The 22,760-nt window shown below is 44.4% G+C and overlaps 2 protein-coding genes across 8 annotated transcripts; one reads left to right on the forward strand and one right to left on the reverse strand.

The window, feature by feature from the left end:
- Positions 1-921: 921 nt before the first annotated feature.
- Positions 922-8,959, forward strand: nab2 (NGFI-A binding protein 2 (EGR1 binding protein 2)). Of its 4 annotated transcripts, none has more exons than XM_076024438.1 (7): positions 922-1,047; positions 1,521-2,445; positions 3,632-3,765; positions 4,771-4,822; positions 4,933-5,056; positions 5,217-5,402; positions 7,259-8,959. In XM_076024438.1, the coding sequence occupies exons 2-7, from the start codon at positions 1,552-1,554 to the stop codon at positions 7,357-7,359; spliced, it is 1,491 nt and encodes a 496-aa protein (XP_075880553.1). In that variant the 5' UTR covers positions 922-1,047; positions 1,521-1,551; the 3' UTR covers positions 7,360-8,959. The 4 variants fall into 4 exon arrangements, with proteins under 4 accessions (XP_075880553.1, XP_075880556.1, XP_075880555.1 ...); XM_076024441.1 differs by having other exon boundaries at positions 1,524-2,445; XM_076024440.1 differs by having other exon boundaries at positions 936-1,056.
- Positions 8,960-9,593: 634 nt separating this feature from the next.
- On the reverse strand, positions 9,594-14,669 carry LOC142887113 (uncharacterized). Of its 4 annotated transcripts, none has more exons than XM_076024448.1 (5): positions 14,540-14,669; positions 13,750-13,829; positions 12,651-12,779; positions 11,692-12,053; positions 9,594-10,918 (listed from the first exon to the last, which is right to left on the reverse strand). In XM_076024448.1, exons 3-5 carry the CDS (start codon positions 12,760-12,762, stop codon positions 10,742-10,744), a joined length of 651 nt encoding a protein of 216 aa, XP_075880563.1. In that variant the 5' UTR covers positions 12,763-12,779; positions 13,750-13,829; positions 14,540-14,669; the 3' UTR covers positions 9,594-10,741. The 4 variants fall into 4 exon arrangements, with proteins under 4 accessions (XP_075880563.1, XP_075880564.1, XP_075880566.1 ...); XM_076024449.1 differs by having other exon boundaries at positions 13,750-13,837; positions 14,549-14,651; XM_076024451.1 differs by lacking the exon at positions 14,540-14,669 and having other exon boundaries at positions 11,684-12,053; positions 13,750-13,956.
- Between the last annotated feature and the right edge of the window lie 8,091 nt (positions 14,670-22,760).

A 22,760-nucleotide genomic window follows, 5' to 3' on the forward strand; every position in this document is an offset into this window, starting at 1 on the left:
ATAAAGAATGGAGGAAAAAAATGTACCGTCTCCCGGCGTCATTGGTTTCTGAACTCTTTGTCAGTATAATCAGGCTGTAATATTTTCATCTTTCCCCCCTCCAGCAGGCCCACTCTCAGAAAAATACAGATTACAATCATTAAACCCGACATCCTCTTCGCTCTTGGGAGCGCTCTGCATCCTTTCTTTCTTTCTTTCTTCCTTTCTTTCTTTCCTCTTCTTCTTCTTCTTTTCAGCCACTCTTGTGTGTGTGTGTGTGTGTGTGTGTGTGTGTGTGTGTGTGTGTGTGTGTGTGTGTGGGCCGCGTTTAACATCGCAAAACTACAAATAAAATAAAATAAAATACAATAAAAAAAAAGCCACCTTCTATTGCTTCTGCATAAAAGAAGGAGTAACCTTGAAAGACGCAGAGGGGTTAATTTCATTCGCCCCCCCCCCCCAACATTCACCACCCACACGTACCAATTTGCAAGCCGCCTCTCTACCGGGAGAGGAAGACTCTTTTTCGGTCAGATGGCGCTGCTGCAGTCCGCCCCCGTCATCCTCCAGCCCACACAGACGGGGCCAGTCAGCGGCAACCAATACGGTGCGCCGCCGGAGGAGGAGGAGAAGGAGGAGGAGGAGGAGGAAGAGGAGGATTTCTGCCAGTCATTTCACACCGCGTACGATACGTAATACATTTTTTTTTTACTACGCCGATCCGAGGAGGCTCTCGGCAGCAGGTCGATACGCGGCAGGGTGAGGGGGGAAACCGGGTGCGACGCCCGGCTCAAGGCTCCAAGGGTCGACGGCTGCTTTTTTTTTTCCGGTTCGTCTGTTCAGACCTCGTTTGGAACACAACGTGCCCGTCGGTGCGTCTCTCTCCCATCGTTTGTCCTGTTTTTGTTTTTTGTTTTGTTTTTCATTTCAAACTAACGACTTTGTGACGTCGGCTCGTCGGAGGACACCCCACCACCACCACCATCACTACTCCTCCACCACCTCCAAGTCTTTTTGCTTCTCCTCCTCCGGTGACTTCTGCACATCCGTTCGATTGACGCGAAGAAGGTAAGAAAAGTTCATTGTTTGACTGCTTCGTTAAAGATGCAAGGGCAATTTTTCTGAGACCGAAAACGAATGGATGTTTGTTTTTAAAATGTAAAAAAAAAAAAAAAAAGAAATGAAAATTTATAAAAATCAAACTTTAAAAAAAAAAAAAAAAAAAAAAAAAAAGCTCCACCTTATTTTTTATGGAAGAAACTAAACATTCAGAAACGTCCTCTCGTCAATGTTTAAATCAATGCTTCATCGAGACATAACAGAAAAAATTTAATGAAAATTATAAAAAATGAAACATAAAAAAGTTCCACCAATATTTTTCAAGGAAGACACTAAACATTCAGAAACGTCCTCTCGTCAATATTTTTTATCAATGTTTACCAAGACACATAGAAAATAACAAAAATTTCTATAACTTTCTATAAAAATGTTGCATTCTAATTTCCTTGTCATCCCTCCCAAACTTTCCCTTCCTTTCCAAGCAGCGGCAGCAGCAGCAGCAGCGTGGTGCCAATGTCTCTGCCACGCACGCTGGGTGAGCTGCAGCTGTACCGGGTCCTGCAGCGGGCCAACCTGCTGGCCTACTACGACACCTTCATCCAGCAGGGCGGCGACGACGTGCAGCAGCTGTGCGAGGCGGCCGAGGACGAGTTCCTGGAGATCATGGCACTCGTGGGCATGGCCACCAAGCCACTGCACGTGCGCCGCTTGCAGAAGGCGCTGCGGGACTGGGCGGCTAACCCGGCCCTCTTCGCCACCGCCGCCGCCCCCCCACACCAGCCCCAGCCCCTCCCCACGGGGGGCCTCCCGCTCTTCAAGGTGGACGGGGCGGGGGCCACCAGCGGGCCCAGGAAGTCCGTGAGTAACGGCCAGCCGGGCTCCCCCTGTGAGAGGGATGAGCGGGCATGTCTGACCCCCATGCACAGCGGCAGCCCCAGGAGCCCCTCCTCCCAGGCCTCCCCGCAGCCCCCCGACGCCCACTACAGGGAGAAGCTGTCGCCCATGGACTCGCACTGGCTCACCCCGGAGCCTGAAGGGAGCTGTGGTCTTTCGGCCGCCTCCGGGACGATGGAAGAGGAGGAGTCGCCCAGCCCCCCAGGGCCCTCAGGGGGCTCGGCCTCCAGCCCAGGCCACCCGTCCGCTTGGACTGGTGGGCAGCTGGACGCCGAGACGTCCCGGGCAGTGGCGGAGAACGTGGACGGGCTCCTGAGGACCCTGCCCAGGTCGGACCCGGCCGAGGTGAAGAGCCTGCTGGGGATGAACAAGAAGCTGGCCAAGACGGTGGGACACGTCTTCAAGATGGCCCCCCAGGACGCCGGCAAGGAGGAGGAGATCCGCAAATACAGCCTCATCTACGGACGCTTCGACTCAAAGAGGAGGGAGGGGAAGCAGCTCAGCCACCACGAGGTAAACCTCCAAACGCAGGGATGCACCCATACCAATACCTGGGTTGAGAAGTCGATACCAGTCAAGCACCAATACCAGTATCCCCGGTATCGGTACTGATACCAGGGATACGTGCCGATACCATGACAGCGATACAGATACCCAATACAGTATTGTATCAGGTATCGGTATAGATACTGGGATTGACTACTCTACTCGTGAGATAAGTGGCGATACCACAACGCCAATACCAGCTGTACATGTAGGCATATGAAAGTTTTGTTAAATTTGTTTGTATTGCAGTGAAGCTTGTTCTGGATAAACACGCTGTCTCCAAGATGAAAAACAGCAGCTTGGTCAAAAAAAAAAGAGTACACATTCATTAGGGATGTACTGATACCGATATCGGTATCAGGTATCGGTACCGATACCAGTAACCCCGTTATCAGTAACGATACCGGGGGTACGTGCCAATACCAAGACACCGATTAAGGTATCGGTACCAATACCGGGGTTGAGTACTCTACGCTTGTTCGTGAAGTACGTGCCAATACCACGACACCGATACCTGCTGTATATACATGTATATATCAATTGTGTTAACTTTATGAGGAATGTTGTTCAAATAACATAACATCTGTAGAAAAGTGGGGGAAAATAATCAAAGTAATTCTATCATGCGTAACAGCCTTATCAAGTACTCAGTAGCGGTATTGGTGAGTACTGAAATGCAGTTACTCATACTCTGACCATCCCAAAAAAATTTTTTTAAAAAGTGTCTCATGTTTATGTTTCTATCTTTCTATCATGTTTCCTTTATTCATGTTTTATCTTTATTTATCTTGATGTACACTGTGAGAAATAAAGCCTTCAGTTGTCTGCACGTCCTTTCATAGCTGGAATAGATAAAAGACTTTTATTACTATACATATACTATACTATACATATATATGTACATATATATATGTATATATATATATATACATATATATACATATATATACATATATATATATATATACACATATATTATTCTGTACATGTATATATTTTGATATATATATTTTTATTATTATTATATGTAACAGTCTCATGACCACAGTATAAATAAATCAACTGTATAAAAACAACAATAAATAGAGGCAGCAGACAGCGTACGTGTTCATTCCTTTATTGCCGCTGTGATTTTTTTTTCTCCCTCCTCCAGCTGATCATCAATGAAGCGGCGGCCCAGTTCTGCATGCGTGACAACGCACTCCTGCTCAGACGGGTGGAGCTCTTTTCTCTGGCGCGGCAGGTGGCCAGAAAATGTGCCTACACCTCCACACTGAAGCACAACAGGTGAGGGTCTCTCTGGGCAGGGCACCGGGGGGGCTGGGCTCCGGGCAGGCTGGGCTGCTGGAGGCTGCCAGCGACTAGTGATGGGTCGTTCACAAATGAACCGGTTCTGAGAGAGATTCTCAGAAAGAGATTCTCCCTGCTCTGCAGAGACAGCGGGAGTGAGAAGTGTCCATTGGGAGCGAGGGGGGGAGGGGCAGAGAGCAATTTAGGAATCCACATGGGAAGTCAATGAAAATGTAAAAAACACATTGGGACCGACCACCTCTTGTTTCACTGCACATCATGCAGAACCCTTGTGGCTGTCGTGTTCCCACGACTTCATTCATTTCTTTTTTCAAAATGAACCTGGGAATTAAAACCAGGTGTGAGTACACCGGCCTCAAAACTGGAGCCACACAGGAATATACACATCCCCCGTGTGTTTAAACTCCCGCTAAACCTTCTCATTTTATCCTTATTAAAGTCAATGACAGCCCAGCCTCTTTTTTCCCTTCAGAGCTGCCCTCCCAATACTAGCTCCTGCACAGTTAATGTGATGTAGAAGATAGTATAGTAGAAGAAGTATGATATTATTAGCATTTTTCTTTTACAACAGACACATGGCTATTTTAAGATGTTCGTACCTTAAATAGCCATGTGTCTGTTACAAAAGAAAAAAGCTAATAGTTTAAGTATATAAATATAGATATACACATATATATATATATTTATATATACTTATACATATACATATATGCCTTATGAAGACACAATGAACTTGATCAGTAACCTTCAGAACTGATTAGTGACAACGATCAAAAAGAGCCATCACACTCCTTATGCACATCATCATCTATCATCATCTATCATCATCATCATTATAGTTTTCACTCTTTTATCTTAAAAACCAAAAGTTCTGCAACTTTGCACCTTGATTCAACGTCCATGAAGTTGTCAGAACTTTTATACCCCAAAGTCAAGCAGGAAAGGTTTTGTTCAGTCGGACACTGTTTTTCCTTCCTGCAGGACGAGTTCTGAGGAGAGCAGCCCACTGCCCCTGAAGAGAGTCAGACATGAGGTGAGACTGCCTGTCATTGACGGAAGGACTTGTGTATTTGTAGCTTATGACTCTCACGAGTCAGTATTCTGACACTCATCTGGCCTCTCGGGTGTGTTTCATCTCGTCAGGTGATGGTGCCCGAGAGTGTGTCCTCCCTTCTGGGCTCAGAGGCCTCCGAGGGCCCCCTGGTGGCTCCCCCCCAGCGGGGGGACGACGACAGCCTGTCGGCAGAGAGCATGGACAGCGTGCACGGTGAGGAGAGCCTGTGTCAGTCTGTGTCCTCGGAGCGCCATCGTCCTCACCTTCCTATCAATAAAAATAAATGGATGTTTTGTCCTGTGTGTGTGTGTGTGTGTGTGTGTGTGTGTGTGTGTGTGTGTGTGTGTGTGTGTGTGTGTGTGTATCCTGTTAGAAATCCACTCACAGTGCAACCAGTCCCCATCCCCTCGTCACCACACCGACACCTCCGGCGCTGCCAGCTGGAGTCGCCATCTCATACAGCAAACGCTCATGGACGAAGGCTTGCGATTGGCTCGGATGGTGTCACATGATCGGGCTTGCAGGATAAACCCGGGCTCAGAAGGAGCTCACTGCTCAGGTGACTTTGACTTTGACAATTTAAAAGTTAAATCAATGTGTGCTTTATATTGTTATCCCCAAATTTTACACACTGGACCTTTAAAACATGTTAGGTACCTGGTTCCAGCCTTTTTTTTGCTAAGCTAAGCTAAGCTAATCTTATCATGCGTCGACACTGATGTGCTCGTTTGAGCATCACAATGACAGACAAAAGGCCCAGCGATCTCTTTAAAAAAAAGCGATGAATATGCTACAGATCTCGCTCTCTCCAGCTTGATCTTTCAGCAGAGTCACAGTGGGCGACGCCTCCCACGGCGCACAGCTGAACTCTGAATATTAGAGAGGAGAGAAGAAGTTAGTGGGAGAGGGGAGGGTTGGGAGGGGGGGCAAACCGAGGGAGGTGGAGAGTGATGCGAGTGATGACAAGTGGAAGACTGGGTGAAGTGAAGCGAGACTGAGGGTTTAGGTGAAGTGGGTGGGGGGGGTTTGGGGGGAGTTGGGTGGGATTCAGGGGGAGGGGGGGGGGTGCTGGCGTTGAACCATCCATTTTCGTGCTTCCTCGGCAGCTCAGTTCTTCTGACGCATCGCTGCCTCTCGCAAGAAAAGGGTAAAAAAAAATCTAAAAACAACCAAGAAGACGAAGCGAAGGAGAGGAGAAGTGGAGCCAGCGAAGACATGAGGGAGGAAGGTGGGTGGGGTTGGGTTGGGGGGGTAGGAAGTGCTCCGTGGGTGGCGGAATCAGATCAGACCACCCCCCCCACACACACACACGCACCCCCCGCTCCGCTCCTCTGCTGACGTCAGAGTGTGCTCAGTGCGTGGGCCGCAGGGCGGGCTGGACGGCCGCGGGGGCGAGGGAGTGGGTGGTGATTGGAGGGGCGTTAGCGTTGACTCACCCAGCGACAGCGTTCAAAAATAAAAAAGCAGTGGGCAGGGAAATGGCACGCTTCTTTCTTTTTTTTTCCCTCCTCTCTCTCTCTCTCTCTTTCTCTCCCTCTCTCCATCTTCTTCCCCTGAGCTAAAAAGGACTGCGGAAACAACAGCAGGGAAAAAAGAAAGACGACATATGTTTTTGGGTCTCTGACGTCAAACTCTCTCTCTCTCTCTCTCTCTCTCTCTCTCTCTCTCTCTCCCTCTCTCTCTCTCTCTCGCTCGCTCACTCGCTCGCATGTCCTGCAACATCGCCATTGTTCTCCTCCATGACTTCCCATCCCTCCCTCCGACAGCACACGCTCTGCTGTGTTTTCTGTTTTGATTTCAAGCTGAATTCTTATTAAGATATTTAAGGAAAGAGGAAGAAAGTCATCATGGGAGAAATCAACGAATCAATGTGAGCATTTTTTCCACAAAGTTCTATGAAAGGGAGCTGTTGCAGTGTAAACAGATGCTCGGGTCTCACCCTCGCTCACTTGTTGCTTTCAGACTTTCACACTTTTTTTTAACAGACTTGGATTTATTTGTCATATCAACTATGACTTCATTCCATGTGGGAGCCGTTCCTGCTTAATTCTGAACATTCATTCTTAAAAAGTTACTAAAAAAAAAAAATGTTGCATTATCTGGCCATTGGTTGTTAACTGGATCTTCCATTTTTTTTTGAAAATTGGGTATTTACAAATCTGCCGTTGAATGCATTAGACCAGCAGTGGACAAACTGTTGTGACCCACCTCATAGGAGGAAAAAACATGGGCCGCATATGGCCCCCAGGCCGTAGTTTGTCTCTCCAGTGGACTGCACTGCCTCAGTGGAAGTGAGTGGTGAAGGTGAGGGGAAGTCGAGGAGTGAAGGAAGTGCAGTGAAGGTGTTCCGGTATCGTGACGGCGGTGTCTCCCACTCGTCTGTATTGTCGTCATCTTCTCCTTTCTGTCTTTCAGAGTTTGACTCCAAAGTGGAGAGACGCAGCTTGCTAACAGTGTGTAGGAGCAGCAGCCCTTGCATCACCACCAAAGATGATTCTAACCACAGTGGGAAATGAATACTGGATCTCGTTGTTTGCTCGGTTGGCTAAGCAACTGTTGCTGAGAAGGTTTTTTTTTTTTTTTTTTTTCTTGCTCTTGACATTCATGAAGGAAATGAGATTCTCCTTCTTCTTCTTCTCCTTCTTCTTCTTTACAAGCGCACACAGAGACAGGCGGTGGTGGCTGGGGACTGATATACATAAGACTGAACTAGTATTAAAGTGAAGAAGTTTTGACATTATGTTTGGTGAATGTGTACGAAAGAGAGAGAGAGAGACTTTTTTTTATTTTTCAGAAATTCAATGCTTGATGAAACGTGTGTTTGCAGCGTTGCCTGTTTCCGGCAGAAACAAGCTTCATGCAGTAGGGGGCACTGCAAGTTTGAAAATGGTCTCTTTTCAACCGTCATCAGCAACAGGCTGCAGCCGCAGAGGAAATGCGGTTTCCTGCTGCGTACCAAGTAAATACAGTCCGACAATGTTTCCAGCAGTTTCACACTCTCAGGAAACAAGTGGATGTTTTGTCTTTTCAAAGTCACGGTGTGTAAGTCGGTTTGAAAAAAAAAGAAAGAAAAGAAATAAGGCAGCATCTGCGAAAATTTGTGATATTTTTAGTGTTCAATGTTTAAGAGGCCTTTCTGTGCATCGTTGAGCAGGGATCTGAACAGATGTGTAAAGCTTTAGTATGAGTATTGCTCATGCACTGATCACATCCATCTCTTCTGCTATTGTAAGGGATTTTTTTTTTACTTGCCCCCCCCCAAATAAAATAAAAATAAAATAAAATAAAAAATAAAATAAAATACATAAAACAAAATAAAATAAAACATAATGTTAAAAAATACACATTTTTAGCTCAGTGGCATGATAAAAAAAAAAAAGTTTTATTCATGTCTGGTCCAAAATTTGAGTTGCCTTTTCCTTCACATTGAAATCAGGTTTCAGGTGAACTCATGTCTTGCTCAAGGGCCCTGCTGAAGGGGAAATGCCTCTCTTGCTGTTTTTCTATTTATCTTCACAGTATGTTGTTCCAAGTTGGTGCTGTTGTACTTTCTTAAAGAAAACTCTTTTTAAAACTACATTTTTTTTGTTTGTTTTTTGGGGAAATATACACAAATATCCCAGAATTGTAGTAAATTTGAGTATAGTATTTTTTTTTTTCTCTGTAGCAGAAACATCCATTAAAACAGTTTTTGGCAAGATTTCTGCAGTTTTTCACAAAAAAAACCCAACCAAAAACACTTATTTTGTCCCTCGAGACATACATCAAGATGATGCTGTATGAGAGGAACTACATTTAGGAGGGAAAAAATGTTAACAGTAAGCAAGTTTAAAAAAAAAAAAAAAAAAAAAATCCTTACTAGATCAGCCTATTGGCCTGCTGTTAAAAACAAAAAAAATCAAACCATGTTTGGAAGGTCGTATGATCAGAGAGGCACACGCTGATATTTGTTTCCACATCTAGGACGTTTGCATACATAACCACAGAGTCTGTCAGTGAGGTCAGCTTGCTGTGCATCAGTAACACTTTGCATTGTTCACTTTCTTAGTTCATTACGTTGCCAGACAGATTATTTATTTTGTTACATCTCAATAAATGTTATTTTATTGCTTAAAACCAGCTGTCTCGCATTGTTGTTTTTTTTTGTTTTTTTGTGCAAAGAAATCTTTTGTTTGTTTGTTTCTATTTATAGACACTTCGGACACGTGGACCATTTTCTTACTGTAGAAGTTGTGTCACACAATGAGGGACATGTCTAGTGTTGATGCTCTGTGCCGAGTTTCAGGGCTGCTCAGTGTTAGTCACATGACACTTTCAGAAAATATAAACACATATCTTTGGAGCACGTTGTTTCTGTACTCTAGACTTGCACTGTGTGATTCACTTACCTACGTCATTATACACAGGCAATTAGCTCATGCCTGGTCGGCTCTCATTACTTGGATTATGACAGCGACAGATGAAGGGAGCCGATCATCAATCAGCCATCAACACCACTAATGAGGGAATTCAATTCCAGTCTATTTTTAGCCCATGTGTTTCCCTCAGAGTTGAGAAACTGAGCAGCCCAGTGTTTGGTGGCAAGTGGCATTTTCATTCAGTCACAAAATTAAGCAAGCCAATCATTTCAGTTTAAAAAAAAATAGAAAATACTGAGTATGTTTTCTCCACTTTCCCAATGAATTGCAGTGGTGCAGTGGGGAGCACTGCCACCTCACAAGGAGGCCCTGGGATTTCTGGACCCTATCAATCTATCAAACAATCAATCAATCAACTTTTATTTGTAAAGCACAGAATCGCACCCAAAGGCATCTCAAAGCACTTTTTACAATCAGAGGAAAAACAACTGCGTGCCAGACACACACACAAACAACCACTTGAGACTGTATTTTTAATTTTCTGTTCGTTTTCTGATCTCGTACATTTAAAAATGAGTCACTGCTTAAAGTCAAAACTAAAAACAGAACTGCTTTTTTTTTTTTTATCAATCCTACAATGCACGACTTTGTTAATCATATAAATAAAGGGTCACTCAGAGCTTATAAAGGTTTGGATGTTCAGAGTAACAAACAGCTAATTAATTATTTCTAGACACAGACCTGGAGAGAAAACAGCCAGCAGCGACAACATTGTGGTGACATACTGTAAGTGGAAAAATCAGTTTCCTGTTTGACATTATCTGAGCTAACCTGGTGCACCAGATCTGGTGAAGAGTCAAATCATCTGGTAAAGTAAACAGCTGGAACCTTCTGTTCACTCAAAATGAACCAATCAGATTATTTTACTGCCGCTTGGAACGAGCAACAAGTCAAGGCTTCTTATTAGCACAATGGACACATACAGTGGTGGAAAAAAGTTTTTGGACACATGCATTTTATGATGTAAAGCATTGCGCTCAGAATCAGTCTTTAGTCTCCAAGCTCAGGTTATTTCAGTGTAGTCACCAATATTGACCCACATGCTGCACCTACACTGTTCCATCCAGCTCACAACTGGATGTTTCAGCAAGATGACGACGTCCCTTTGCAACACATCCAGAGTGCAAGAGTACAAGAACTCTGAATATTTAGCTTTTTTATTTTGTCTTATTAACAATAAATACAACAATAATAATAATAATTTTCATTGTTTGCTTCTGGTGCAGCCAAACCAAATAAATTATTTGGCAAATATTTAATGACAATATTTGGGACTGAATAAAATTCTAAGGGTGTCTGAGCCACTGATGGAAGAAAGAGCTTCACTTTAGTTTGACAAATGTAAAACGTATATACATCTACCTAAAAACATGTCAGAATGTAGAATAGCGCCGTCACATCGCTGTTTCCAGACACGTCATTTCAAATTAGACACACACAACATTCACTCATTAGAACGGGGAGGCAAGTCCATTCCACACTAGGTGACGTGAGTGTAGAGGTGTCGCAGGAACTCCCCCCTGGTGGTGGTGTCCCCGGGGAAGACGGCCTGGCAGAAGTCACACATGTGCGACTGCAGCGCCACGTCCGACATCAGCAGCCCGTCGGAGTGACTCGGAAAGTCATCGGCCAAGAAGGGTCTGTCAGTGGCAGGCAGCTGAGGGCGAGACAAGGTTAATACTTACATTATGATTATTATTATTATTATATGATTGTTTTGTTTGTTCGTTTTTTTTTAAAGAAATAACTCTTACTACGGAGTATGAATTACTATGGAGCCCCTTAGGGGACATGGAGGGGAAATTTATTTTTTATTTATTTATTTTTTTTTTAAAGTGACTTTTTTTTTGCGAATTCTGCAAAAAGAATTTTGCGAAGTCTGGCAAAGTGGCCTGGAGCTAAGGACACCAAATTTTGTGAGATCTTGCAAAACTGCACCCCTCAAGAGCATCGTTCTCCTGGGTTGTCCGTTTTCAGAGCGGAAACCTACAGCGACAGTGGTATTGTCCCCTACAGGGCTCCGTAGCATAGAGAGGAACAGAGTCTTCAGCCTTGGTAAACAAAAAAACAGAGAGATGGAGTGCTACTCTACTGACCACCACTGTTTTAATAATGTCTTTGTATTTTAGTCCCAGGTCAACATAAAACTCAATATACTTCTCCCACTCCATGACCAGTGACCCTGAAAGACCAATGATGCTCTTGACGTAAACAGCATTGCAAGAGCTCGCGAGAGCTCGCAAAAGTTTGTCCCCTCACCCCCTCACACCCCATTTTGCAAGATACACATTACTCCACTTTGGCAGATCTCGCAAAACCTAATCTTTATCTTTTCACTCTTCAAAAAAATGTAATAGCTCCATAAATGACTGACTACTGAGGTGGGAAAACACTGTTCTTATGTTAAAAGGTGCTCGTGCACCTCAGTACCCGTACTGTGAACAGAGCGGTGTCTCTGACTGGTCGCTCCAGTGGTTGCGCCGTCTTGGGGTCAGGGCAGGAGGCTCCCTGCCAGCCGAGGGTCTCCAGGCTCCGGGCCAGCGCCAGATCTTGAGCCTCGTGTTTCGGACACGGCTGGCAAAATCCACCGTCCGCATGGAGCTCAGACACCTTCGGAGAGAGGAGAGTGGAGGAAGCTCCCGTCTTACTGGCGTCTCCACCGAAGCCCCACTGGGGGGCGCCGGCAGCGGGGACGTGTCCCTGGGGCGTCTGCTCCTCCGGCGCCCCCCGCAGGTTTTCCTGCACGGTGGTGGATCTGGTGCCGTGAGAGTCCCCGTGAGGAATGGCAGCTCCTGCACGCAGAGAGCAGTGACGGGTGCGTTACACTGTTATACCGTTGTGTTTTTGCTTCTGTTGATATCTATTTATTGTTATTAACATTGCTGCTACATTCACAAATTTGAACTATTTCCTCTCATACTTGTTGGTTTTAATCTGTGTTTTTAGAGAAACGCTACCTATGGATTGGTCAAAATTAATATTCTAAGAACGCTGAAGCAAAGCATCTGATCTGTCCGCTGCGATAGCGCTAATGTATTTGTTATTTCCATGTCCACTTCTCGGGGGTTTGCTGGAGTCTCTCCCAGCTGTGATAGAGCGGAGGCAGCGTGACACCACATCACAGGGCCACACAGAGACAAACGACCATTCGAACACTCAAACAAACACCTCTGGACAATTTAGAGTTTCCAATTGACCTCACATGCATGTTTTTGGACTGTGGGAGGAAGCCAGAGAACCTGGAGGGAACCCACGCAGACACAGGGAGAACATGCAAACTCCACACAGGGAGATCAGAAAGAGACCCTGTGGCTGTGCGGCGGCAGCGCTCACCACTGCGCCACCGTGTCGCCCGAATTCACAATCAAATAGAACAAATAAACAAACACCTTGCTGCTTCTGCAGGGCTGCTGTGAGCTGATTCAACAGCGACGCCTGTCTCAGGCAAAGGGACCTCAGGCAGAGAAACTGCTGGTAGAGTTGGTTGTAAGCTTCCTCCATCTCAGCAGCTCACGGCCCTGCAGCCCGGGGGTAGAGGAGAGGTGTGGGGGAGTGGCAGTAAGCAGATTTAATATGTAGTCAGAATTACAGATTATTGCAACATATCTTGTCACATTTGAGCTAGAGATGCTACTCAAAGTATCTAAAGTATCGAAATCTTTGCCATTAGTCTCATGTTTCCGTGACATTTGAGAGGCTAAATAAAAAGCACGAGTGCTTTGTGAAGGAAAATTCCCACTGGGAAAACACCTGATTTATGCATTTAAAACCAATGTTATGTCCAGTTATGTCCAGGACCAATGTAATGTCTCTCAGTATAGACTGCTACATTGTCGCCATTACTACAAAAATAGAAACAAAAATAAAATAACAACAAATATCATAACATTGAGGCTCTAACGATTATTTTAATGGGCAGTATGTAAGAAAACAACGAAATGTTACTGTTCAATTCATAAGTATTACAAGTATGCATACTTAGTTGTCATTATCAAGTTACATGTTCAGTACACGACACTACCAGTCACGAGTTTGGATCCACCTTCTCAATTACTTGGTTTTTCTTTCAATTTCATGACTATTTTGCATTCCAGAATCTCACTGACGGTGACAAAAACATGAATGAACACAAAAAAAAGTTTGAAATAACTCAACTTCAAAATAGCCACTCTTCACATAAAACACATTTACAGTCATTTAACCCATTTTTCCTTTCTACATAATTCCATAGATATATTGCTCATATAGTTGATGTCTTCAGTGTGTATCCATAGTGTAGAAAGTATATACTATAGTATGAAGATAAAGGTAAAGCATTGCATGAAAAGGTGTACCCAAACTATTGATTGGTAATGGTATTACAAAAAGCAGTACAATAGATGCATATGGTCGCCAAGAGGTTGGTCTTTCTGCCTTTTTCACCCTCTTCTGTTTTGAACTCCGACCACCAAACTACATCACAGGAACTCTGAAAGCAGAGTTTCTTACCTCTTGGAAAGTGCGTCCCTGCTGCAGTAACTCAGAGCGGCGCCTTTCATTCCAAGCTGTCGCTGTTTCAGTGCCTATTCCTCCTCCACTGAGAGCAGGAATCAAACTGTGTCAGTGTGTTAGACCCACACACCACCACCAAAACAACAACAGCAACAAAAACCACAGCAGCAGCAAGTCAGTCTGATGGTCTGACAGTCTATGGAAAGCGTTCACATGCAAATGGGCAGAAAATCATCTGGAAAGTATTCAAGAAGGAAGAGGAACTTAAATCTCAAAAAAAAAAAAAAAAAAAAAAGAGGAAATGAAAGTGGGAACCTCATGAGAGGAAGCAAGGCCACCATTTGCCATTTGCAGTGTGTGTGTGTGTGTGTGTGTGTGTGTGTGTGTGTGTGTGTGTGTGTGTGTGTAGACATTTATAATCCCACTACATTTGCCAATTTATGCACATATAATTGAATCAATGAGAAGAGAAGATGGTGAATTGTTACAGTTACTTAAGAACTAGCTGTATCGCAGAAAATACACAAACACATAAATAAATAAATCTTGCTTTTCAATACGGGAAAAACCTGAAACTGTGACACAAACTACTGGCAGCTCGAACTCCGTGTAGCGGCTGCTCGACCTCACAAGGAGAACGGTTGAGTAATTTCCTCTGTAATGTTCGCCAAGTGTTCCACTTGACCTACCTATGTTCCACGTTCCAACGAGGAAAAGTTAAATATAGGTGAAAACTTGCGCGACACTTGAACCTGTCGCGTCCACTGAAAAAGGTGAAAAGTGAAACTTTGCTTACTGGAAGTGATTCTTTCATCCGCGGAGAGCAAGTACAGACGTAGACGCTGTTAATGATAATGGCACTTAATCCTCCCAAAACAGCGTCTCGCTGATGATGACGTCGCAGACACGCAAGTTCACCTGCGTCACGCCCTGAGCACCTGCCAGAACGTAACTTCCCGTTTGGCAAGTCAAAATAAAAGGCTCGAACGCAGCTGCAGAAGTTAGGATTGTAGAGAAGAAACACTTGCATACTGTGGAGTGAGTTGCACCAAACTGATTTATTCACTTGCTAAGTTGTGCATGAAACGGTGATTCAAGTGTTCTGTGTTTTCTGTGTTTTATCTTTAAATCTTTATTAGATTAAATGTCTCATTCAAAATGTTTATTTTAAAGGGGTGGCATAAGTTTTCCAAACTAATACATTTGATACACCAATACTAATGGGTGTATCATTATCGCTCTGCCTAGAATGACTTATAATAATAATAATAATAATAATAATAATAATAATAATAATAATAATAATAAAGTGCAAGGAACCCAAGGTCACTTTACAAGGTAAACAAACAAACAAGTCATCGAAGAAGAACGTATATTTGTACTATTTTTTCTACTTAAACTTTCACCCCTGCCTTTGTTTTCTGTACTTTGTATTATTTGTTGAGACCAGAGTATTAAATTTCCCCCAGGACACTGTCTGAAAATATCAATAAAGTTCTATCTATTCTAATCTAATCTAATCTAGAAAGCAGTGGCGGCTACTGGTCTTTTAAGGAGGGGAAGCTCATTTTGAGACCACATCATAAAATGCATTCGTTTACTTATATGTAAATTCTACCCTCAATTCCTTTCAAGAAAATGACCTGTGACCCTGTTTTACCAACTAGCCGTCTTTTCCAGGGACTTGACCAGTGTCCTCTCAATTTCCAGCAGAGCTAGGCTGCTTGAACTGCCTTAGCCCATTGTGCTGCGGGTTCAAGACTTGAGCTGCTTTAAACAGGAGAAGCTCCACTCTACACCTGCAGATGTAGCTCCAGTCATTGCCACTAATGACAAGTTTGTACAGCTGAGGTATTGCACTGTCCAACTGCATGTCTTTCAGAAACAGCAAGAAATCACACAGCTTTCCTCTGTTGCCCTGCAAGTCCTGGTTTGAATGTAGGGCGATAAGTTTAGACCTCAGTCTCCCTGAATCACAGCCATAGCTTTTTAGGACACTCATATTATCTGCCATTATGTGCAGCTTGCTGGCAGTGTGACCGCCTGTGAGTGCGTTGTGACGGGGGAGACGCTCAGCAGCTCCCACTGTGTCAGAAGTCAGAGCCTCCAAACACAAGCAGCTACGGTCAACAAAAATACCAGAAATAGACGCTAGAATTGTCGTTAGACGTTTTTCACAAAGACAAAGTCGCTCCGAGGATCCGTAGAGTCTTCGGATCAACTCAAGACAACGGAATGAAAAACTTGAAAACTGCTTGGGCTGATGTTGATTGCTGATTCGCTCATTTCACAGTCAATCAAAAAGGGGCTCCGCCTCAAACAGATCATCCAATCATCATGCAGAGGCCGAGCGTCCGGGCCAGCCGAGGCCAGCCCATTGCCCCATAAACCCCAAGAGACGCTGAGCGTCCAATGGGCGGGACAAAGCCCAGCATTTATCCAATGACCGTCAAGTTTCGCTGCAGTGGAACAACCCACTCCATGCTTCCCCATTGAATTCAATAGACGCTCAGCATCTACACCATGGATGTATTATAAGAGGCAATATGGCGGCGGGTCGATTTTTCCCAGTGGCCACTCAAGGTACTGCAACAAAAGAATTCCTTGGGACCAAGAGGCATTTTCCCCATTGACCGCAATACAAAAATAAACGGCTGACAGGACACCTCCTACCAAACTCATGCTTTATAATATAACCTTTTTATTGTATATTTCTATTCATAGACTTTTTGTCTCTCTGAATTGTTTCTAAAGGCTAGAAAATCCCTACAAAAGTCTACATTCTGAGAGTGACGTCACGGCTTTGTACGCGCACGTCCAAAATGTGTGCGAGCTATGTCCCGGGAGCGCAGATCATTATTATTACTATTATTATTATTATTTATAAAATTTTGAAACAACATTGTCAGTTGTTCCGTAAAAAATACATTCATTTTTGTATGGTTCGTGAGCGCGCACGTCTGTCAGTGACGGTCTCCACACTGACACCACTGACATTTTAGGGCCTTGCAGTCTTAGAGCAATCGCCTCTGCTAGAAAGATAGAGCAATCAGGCCAATCACAGTTTTAGTGCTTTTATTTACATATGAGACATGACTTTTTGTCTATAACCCCTGTTAAGGACAGCCACCAGTTTATACATTTTCTATAGCTCTCATATCATTGAGTGAGTGTCTTTGCTCGCAACGATTTTACACATACAATGTACTTTAGCTTCAAATTTAATTGGAAACTGCCCTGTGGGCAAACGTCTAAATGATGAGGAGAACAATTACAGCACCATTGTTCCTTCTTGTTTAATGTACTTTTAAATCTATATAAATATTTATACAAACAATAAATATATAAGATACAATCATAAAAGTTATCTAAATTCTGGTTAAATGGTGGTTAATTTATTCAATGTAGCTTCTGATGTGGAAGATCTGCTTGTCGTCTGCCTTAGAACTTCACTGATGTGACCTCTGAAATGCATAAACTCATCAGCGACGGATCACGAGATGGCACAAACCCAGGGATCAGGAGCCACAGGCAGAGTTGTCACCCCTGATTGGGTGCATGTGTGTGTGTGTGTGTGTGTGTGTACGTGTGTGTGCGAGCGTGTGAGTGCGTGCAATTTTGGACATTCAGTCATATGTTGACTGGTTTAAAAATAGACCAGCATTAAGGCAGCAGGCACTTGTGGGTGGCAGACAACCTTCCACTTAAGAGGAGCTGCAGTTTTCGCACTCGGTGTAAAAGCCCTGACAGCTTGAGTTCACAGCATTCACACCCAGCACCTTGTGACCGCCGACGTGTTCCAGCTCCCTCGGCTCCCCACTGCTTATGTAATGCGGGGAGAGGCAGCCGACATTTCTTTATTACTTAACACATGCACAATGCGTTGTCACGTCACATCTTCATCACCTCCTGAAGTGACCCTTTTTTGCATTGCTGCCTTTAATACATGTGTATTTACACTCTGTCTGTGCACGCGCGTATATGAGTGTGTGCATGCAAGTTTAGCAGGTTCAAGTAGTTGTTAATGTGGTAAATGAGGAAGTGGAATGAGGAAAAACATTTATATGTATTAGATTCCTTTGGTTTCAGTCATTATGATTCACTGAGCGATAAGGTGGTAGTGATTGTGGTGGTGCACTGCCGCCTCTTGCTGTGAGGTGGCAGTGCTCCTCCCACAGTCCAGAAACATGCATTTGAGGTGAATTGGGTAGCTCAGGAGGTAAAGCGTGGTTGTCCAATGACTGAAAAGTTGTCAGTTCAATTCCCGCTCCATCCCAGTCTGTTCCTCGTGCGAATGTGAGTGAATGTTGGGTGGTGGTCTAAGGCATGGTTTGGTGCAGGCTGGCTGCCAATTTCCGGCAGTGTGTCCCAGGGCAGCTGTGGCTACCCTGTACATGTAGCTTACAACCAGCAGTGTGAATGTGGTGTGAATAATGGGTTCAATGTAAAGCTATATAAATGTAACCCATCATTATTATTATTAGTAGTAGTAGTAGTAGTAGTAGTAGTAGTAGTAGTAGTAGTATTGGGAATTGACTGTGGTGTGAGAGGTGAATGGTTGTTTGACTCCATGTGGCCCTGTGATGAACTGGCCACTTGTCCAGGGTGTCGCCCTCTCTTCACCCTGTGACAGCTAGGAGAGGCTCCAGCAGACCCCTGAGACCCTGAGGTCTGCCAGGTCATCCCAGAGTTGACACAGAAGAAAGCGTAAACTCTCCCATTCAGAAGTGCAGGAAATTTAGAGTTGCCACAAGCTTGCATGTGTTGACAGTCGAAGTGCAGTCACGCAGAGGTCAAGGGTCATTTATCACAGGCCAGGCACTGAAAGGATGCTGTGCGACAGTATGTAATAGCAACCATAGCAACCATATGTTATGCAATAATTTGACACGTTTTTTCTATTTCCTTAAAGATGCAGTAATACACTGATTTGCACAATGGATTTTGTTTTTGTTTTCTTTTTGACTTTTTCACTTTTTTACTTTTTTTCTTTTTACTTTGTTAAAGAAAAAAAGCATGCGTCTCCTATTGAAATATGTAAGGCCTATTCAAGTGCCACTTTCAAAGTCTGTGATTTAGTCTTTTTAGTTTGGGACAATAACACCGATACCACTTTTTTTTTACAGGAGTAGAGTACTTGAACAGCATTACTCAGCATGTCTTTCTAGAACATAATGTCACTGTCACAAGTTTTACTGCAGCACAAACACAAATTGAGGAAAATTGTAATAAACATACATACAACTGGTATCGCTGCAGATTTTTACGAGTACGAGTAGAGTACTCAACCCCGGTATCGATAGCGAGACCCGGTACCGTTACCGGTATCATTGCATCCCTCCATTCAGGGATACATTTTGAAGGGTTAACATTAGAGGCTGTATCTGCAGAGCTCCTCGGCTTTCCATCGACATATGTATTGACAGACAGCGCAAAATGTAAAGCAAAGTGTCCAAATGTGGCCAAAGGCCAATCGCACTAAACATATAGCCGGACCTGTGTGTGTCTGTGTCTATCAGCAGCAGTCAGTGTGGGATGCACAGCAAGCTCTATACAGCAGCAGAGGCCCCGCGGAGCTCTGAGGTTCGGTGTGTTTGCTCCGACCTTGAACCCCCCGCCGCCGCCCCGGCGCACCACACACACACTCCTGCAAACACGTACGCACAAACCACACCCTGCCCCCTTACCCCCACACCCCCCCTTCCTCCTTGGAAAACCATCCCTTTACACTTGATCCTTGTGCCGGGGCTGCATGCGAGCAGCGCTGTGAATAACTTCTGGGCCCGCAGCCAGAGTCTGTCATCTGGCGCGGCAACACGATCCGTCCTGTCAATCTTGTTTTATAATTGTAACATTCTCATATTCTCTGGCCAAATGGAGAGAGGGTCCCGGCCAAGTGACATGGACACAGACACACAGACACACACACACGCATACACAGTCAGCGCTTTCTTTATTTCTTCAGATGTTGACAGGTGTCTGTCAGTGTTGCGCTAATCTGCTTTTATGTGGATTCAGCGATTATATTCAACGATGACTATCATCATTGGTTTTTTTTTTACATTGATTAGCTCATTATCGAGGACAAGAACAAATAAGCATTTACGATGGTGTTGGTAACAATGTTGGTGTTTTTCTTTTATCTCAGACATGCGATATCTCTCAGACGTTAACTTCCACCTTCCTCAGAAGCTCCTAAAAGCCAACAATCGTATGTGTTAAATGAAGACATATGAATCCTATTCAGTCGACAATGAGCGTTGCCCTTTGTAATATTTCAAGTTGAAATTGGAGTCTCTGAAACATGAACCTGATCTTGTATGTGTGTGCACAGCCAAGGACACTGCAGCCGTGTCCATTAAAAGATGACAGAGTGACCAGGTGCTCGCCATCCCTCCTACTCGTACACTTGAGGGGATTCATTCAGCTCACCATCACTTTATAAATGTAATCCTACAGAGACTAAGATGTTAAGACGCTGCTGTGTGCCCTCCACTTACCTAATGGACGGAGTGACGTCGGCGAATACATTTGTCAGGGGGCTGACTCTCTCCCTGAGAGAGCGAGAGAGAGCCGATCCAATTACAGGAGGTTTCTATGGGCTCAACAATGGGCTGCTATAAATACACTCACAGAGGGTTTTCCACACACCTACACACAAAGCACAGTTGCACAAATAAACAGTCTGTCTGTGCACAAATGGATGTGCGAATGAAGTCTCTCTACGGCAGAGGACGACACTCTGCATCAGGATCTTCAACGCATCACACTTGGACTTTTGGCAGCAGTCTTTCTTTTTACTTACATACATTTCCATAAAAAGGGTGTCAGAGGAAAGAGGACCGTGGGCATTGAAACAAAACCGGCCCACCTCCCTGGAAGCAGACTTAGTTATTAACAGCCCTGTCTGTACACAAATAACAGGTGCAGAATCCTCACAAGCAGCCCTGTTAGCTTTCTTTGGCCCTGCTGGAGCAACGTCCTCTCTGCAATCAGCTGCACGCGCAGTCTGTCTTTTTCTTTTTGCTCGGAGACAACTAAAGGGAAACAACACAGTCAACATTTTTCTGTCCTGCTCATGAGAACAACATGGGTTGCCCGAGACGAGGTGTGCAGCTCACTTTATTTGTAGAATTAAAAAAAATAATGAAGTGGAAGTCAGACTGGGGTTTATCCTTGTGCTTCAACTGCGCAGCAGGTGTTCTCCGGATCCGGCTTTCCATCGTCAGGAGCAGCGTTGGTGATAAGCTGTGATGTCCTCTAATAACAGATGCATCACACATGAGGACAGTTGATATCAGCCTTTGAGCTGGGAGCCTGGCTGGATGGTGAAGATCGGGCTACATGAACCTGTTATGAAATCGCAACTCTGCCCCATGTGTTAACATGGCCTCCCTGTGCAACATCTGCAAAGGTGCCCGGCTTGAAAAAAAAAAAAAAAAACCTGTTGGTCATCACAGTCCACGTGATGCAGCGGCTGCCAGTCAGACTTACGCAGACAATCTGACAGCAAAACCCAATGTCCTTGAAATGTCCTTGAAAGTGACGCCGAGAGGACAAAACAGTTCAGTGGGGGAGTTGGCTCATACATACCAGTAGGTTCACCCAAAATAGATAGATAGATAGATAGATAGATAGATAGATAGATAGATACATAGATAGATACATAGACAGATAGAGACTTTATTTATCCTGAAGAAAATTCAGTTTCTCAGCTGCACAACCATTCATGAGCAAATCAGTACATGAAATAGTGCATAGAGAGGAGAGGAGAAAAAGGAAAAAATTGAGAAATTGGAGACTCAATTAATGCAGCATTTCACAAATGCATGTTGTGTCCAAAAACTTGGATTTCGTTTTAACGGGGCTTTTAGAAGTCAGACTTCTGAATAAAGTTCTTTCCAGAAACATTGTTATCGCTGTCAAAACGCAACGTGACACAACGTTAGCACGAATAACGCCTTATTGTTAGCCTGAGGCCGACTTGCATTGCACGGTTGTGGAGGAAGTCACTGTGACAAGTGCACCGCTTGCTCCTACATGGTCAGAGGAGAGTGCGGTGTGTGTGAGAGAGTGTCGGGCTACAGTGTGTTCCTGAACACAGAGTGTTGCGTGTCCAGCCACAGATCAAAAGTTAAGAGGGGCCAATTGCGGGTCCAGATGGTACATTTCCAATTTTGGAAACCATGGTGTTAAGGCACACACACACACACACACACACACACACACACACAGAGTCAACTCTCTATTTCTCTCTCTTTTATTGACAGGTGTCTGTCAATGTTGCACTAATCTGCCTTCGTGTGGATTCAGTAATTATTTTCAACGATTGATAGCGTCATTATTTTTTTTTAAAAATGGATTAGGTCATTATCAATAATGTGAACAATAAGCGTTTACTATGTTGTTGGAACCCATGGTGTTAAGGCACACACGCACACACTCACACAAGGGCCGACACGTATCGATGGTAGCGTATTTTTGAGCTTAGCGCTTAGCTAGCAACAAAAAATCCTCAGACGACGGTTAGGGGCGACGGCTCTATACAGACGACGGTGCATTTAGCTGCGAAGGGAAATCCCGACGTTTAAGTGGAAAGACTCACTCGGCCTTCATCTCGCAGCGTAATGAAACACGGCGGCCTTCTCCTTGGCGGCCACCCTTTTCCACTCTGTCTGCCAGCACCAAAATCCAGATAACTGGAACGTGGTGTACAGTAGGATCAGGTGTCCTGCTGCTGCCAAGCACAGTTGCTGCTCCAGTCTGCTGCTGCTTCTGCTGCTGCGCTCATGTGCGACAGGCTCTGTGTCATCTTCCCTCTGGTCCCCAACATTGAAAACAACCATCCGCAGGGGAGTGGGGCGGTGGGGGAGGAGGTCAAGGGTGGTGGGAGAGTGGTGGACAAAACACCTGAAAAAAAAAGAATAAATAAAATAAAAAAATAAAAAAAAAGAATGAAGGAAAAAATCATTTGGTCACTTCACATCATCCAAGTTCAACATGTTCAA

The sequence above is a fragment of the Nelusetta ayraudi genome, unplaced genomic scaffold, assembly GCF_046127955.1.
Source record: "Nelusetta ayraudi isolate G7.1 ecotype Tasmania unplaced genomic scaffold, CSIRO-AGI_Nayr_v1 ptg000017l, whole genome shotgun sequence".
NCBI classification, from domain to species: domain Eukaryota; kingdom Metazoa; phylum Chordata; class Actinopteri; order Tetraodontiformes; family Monacanthidae; genus Nelusetta; species Nelusetta ayraudi.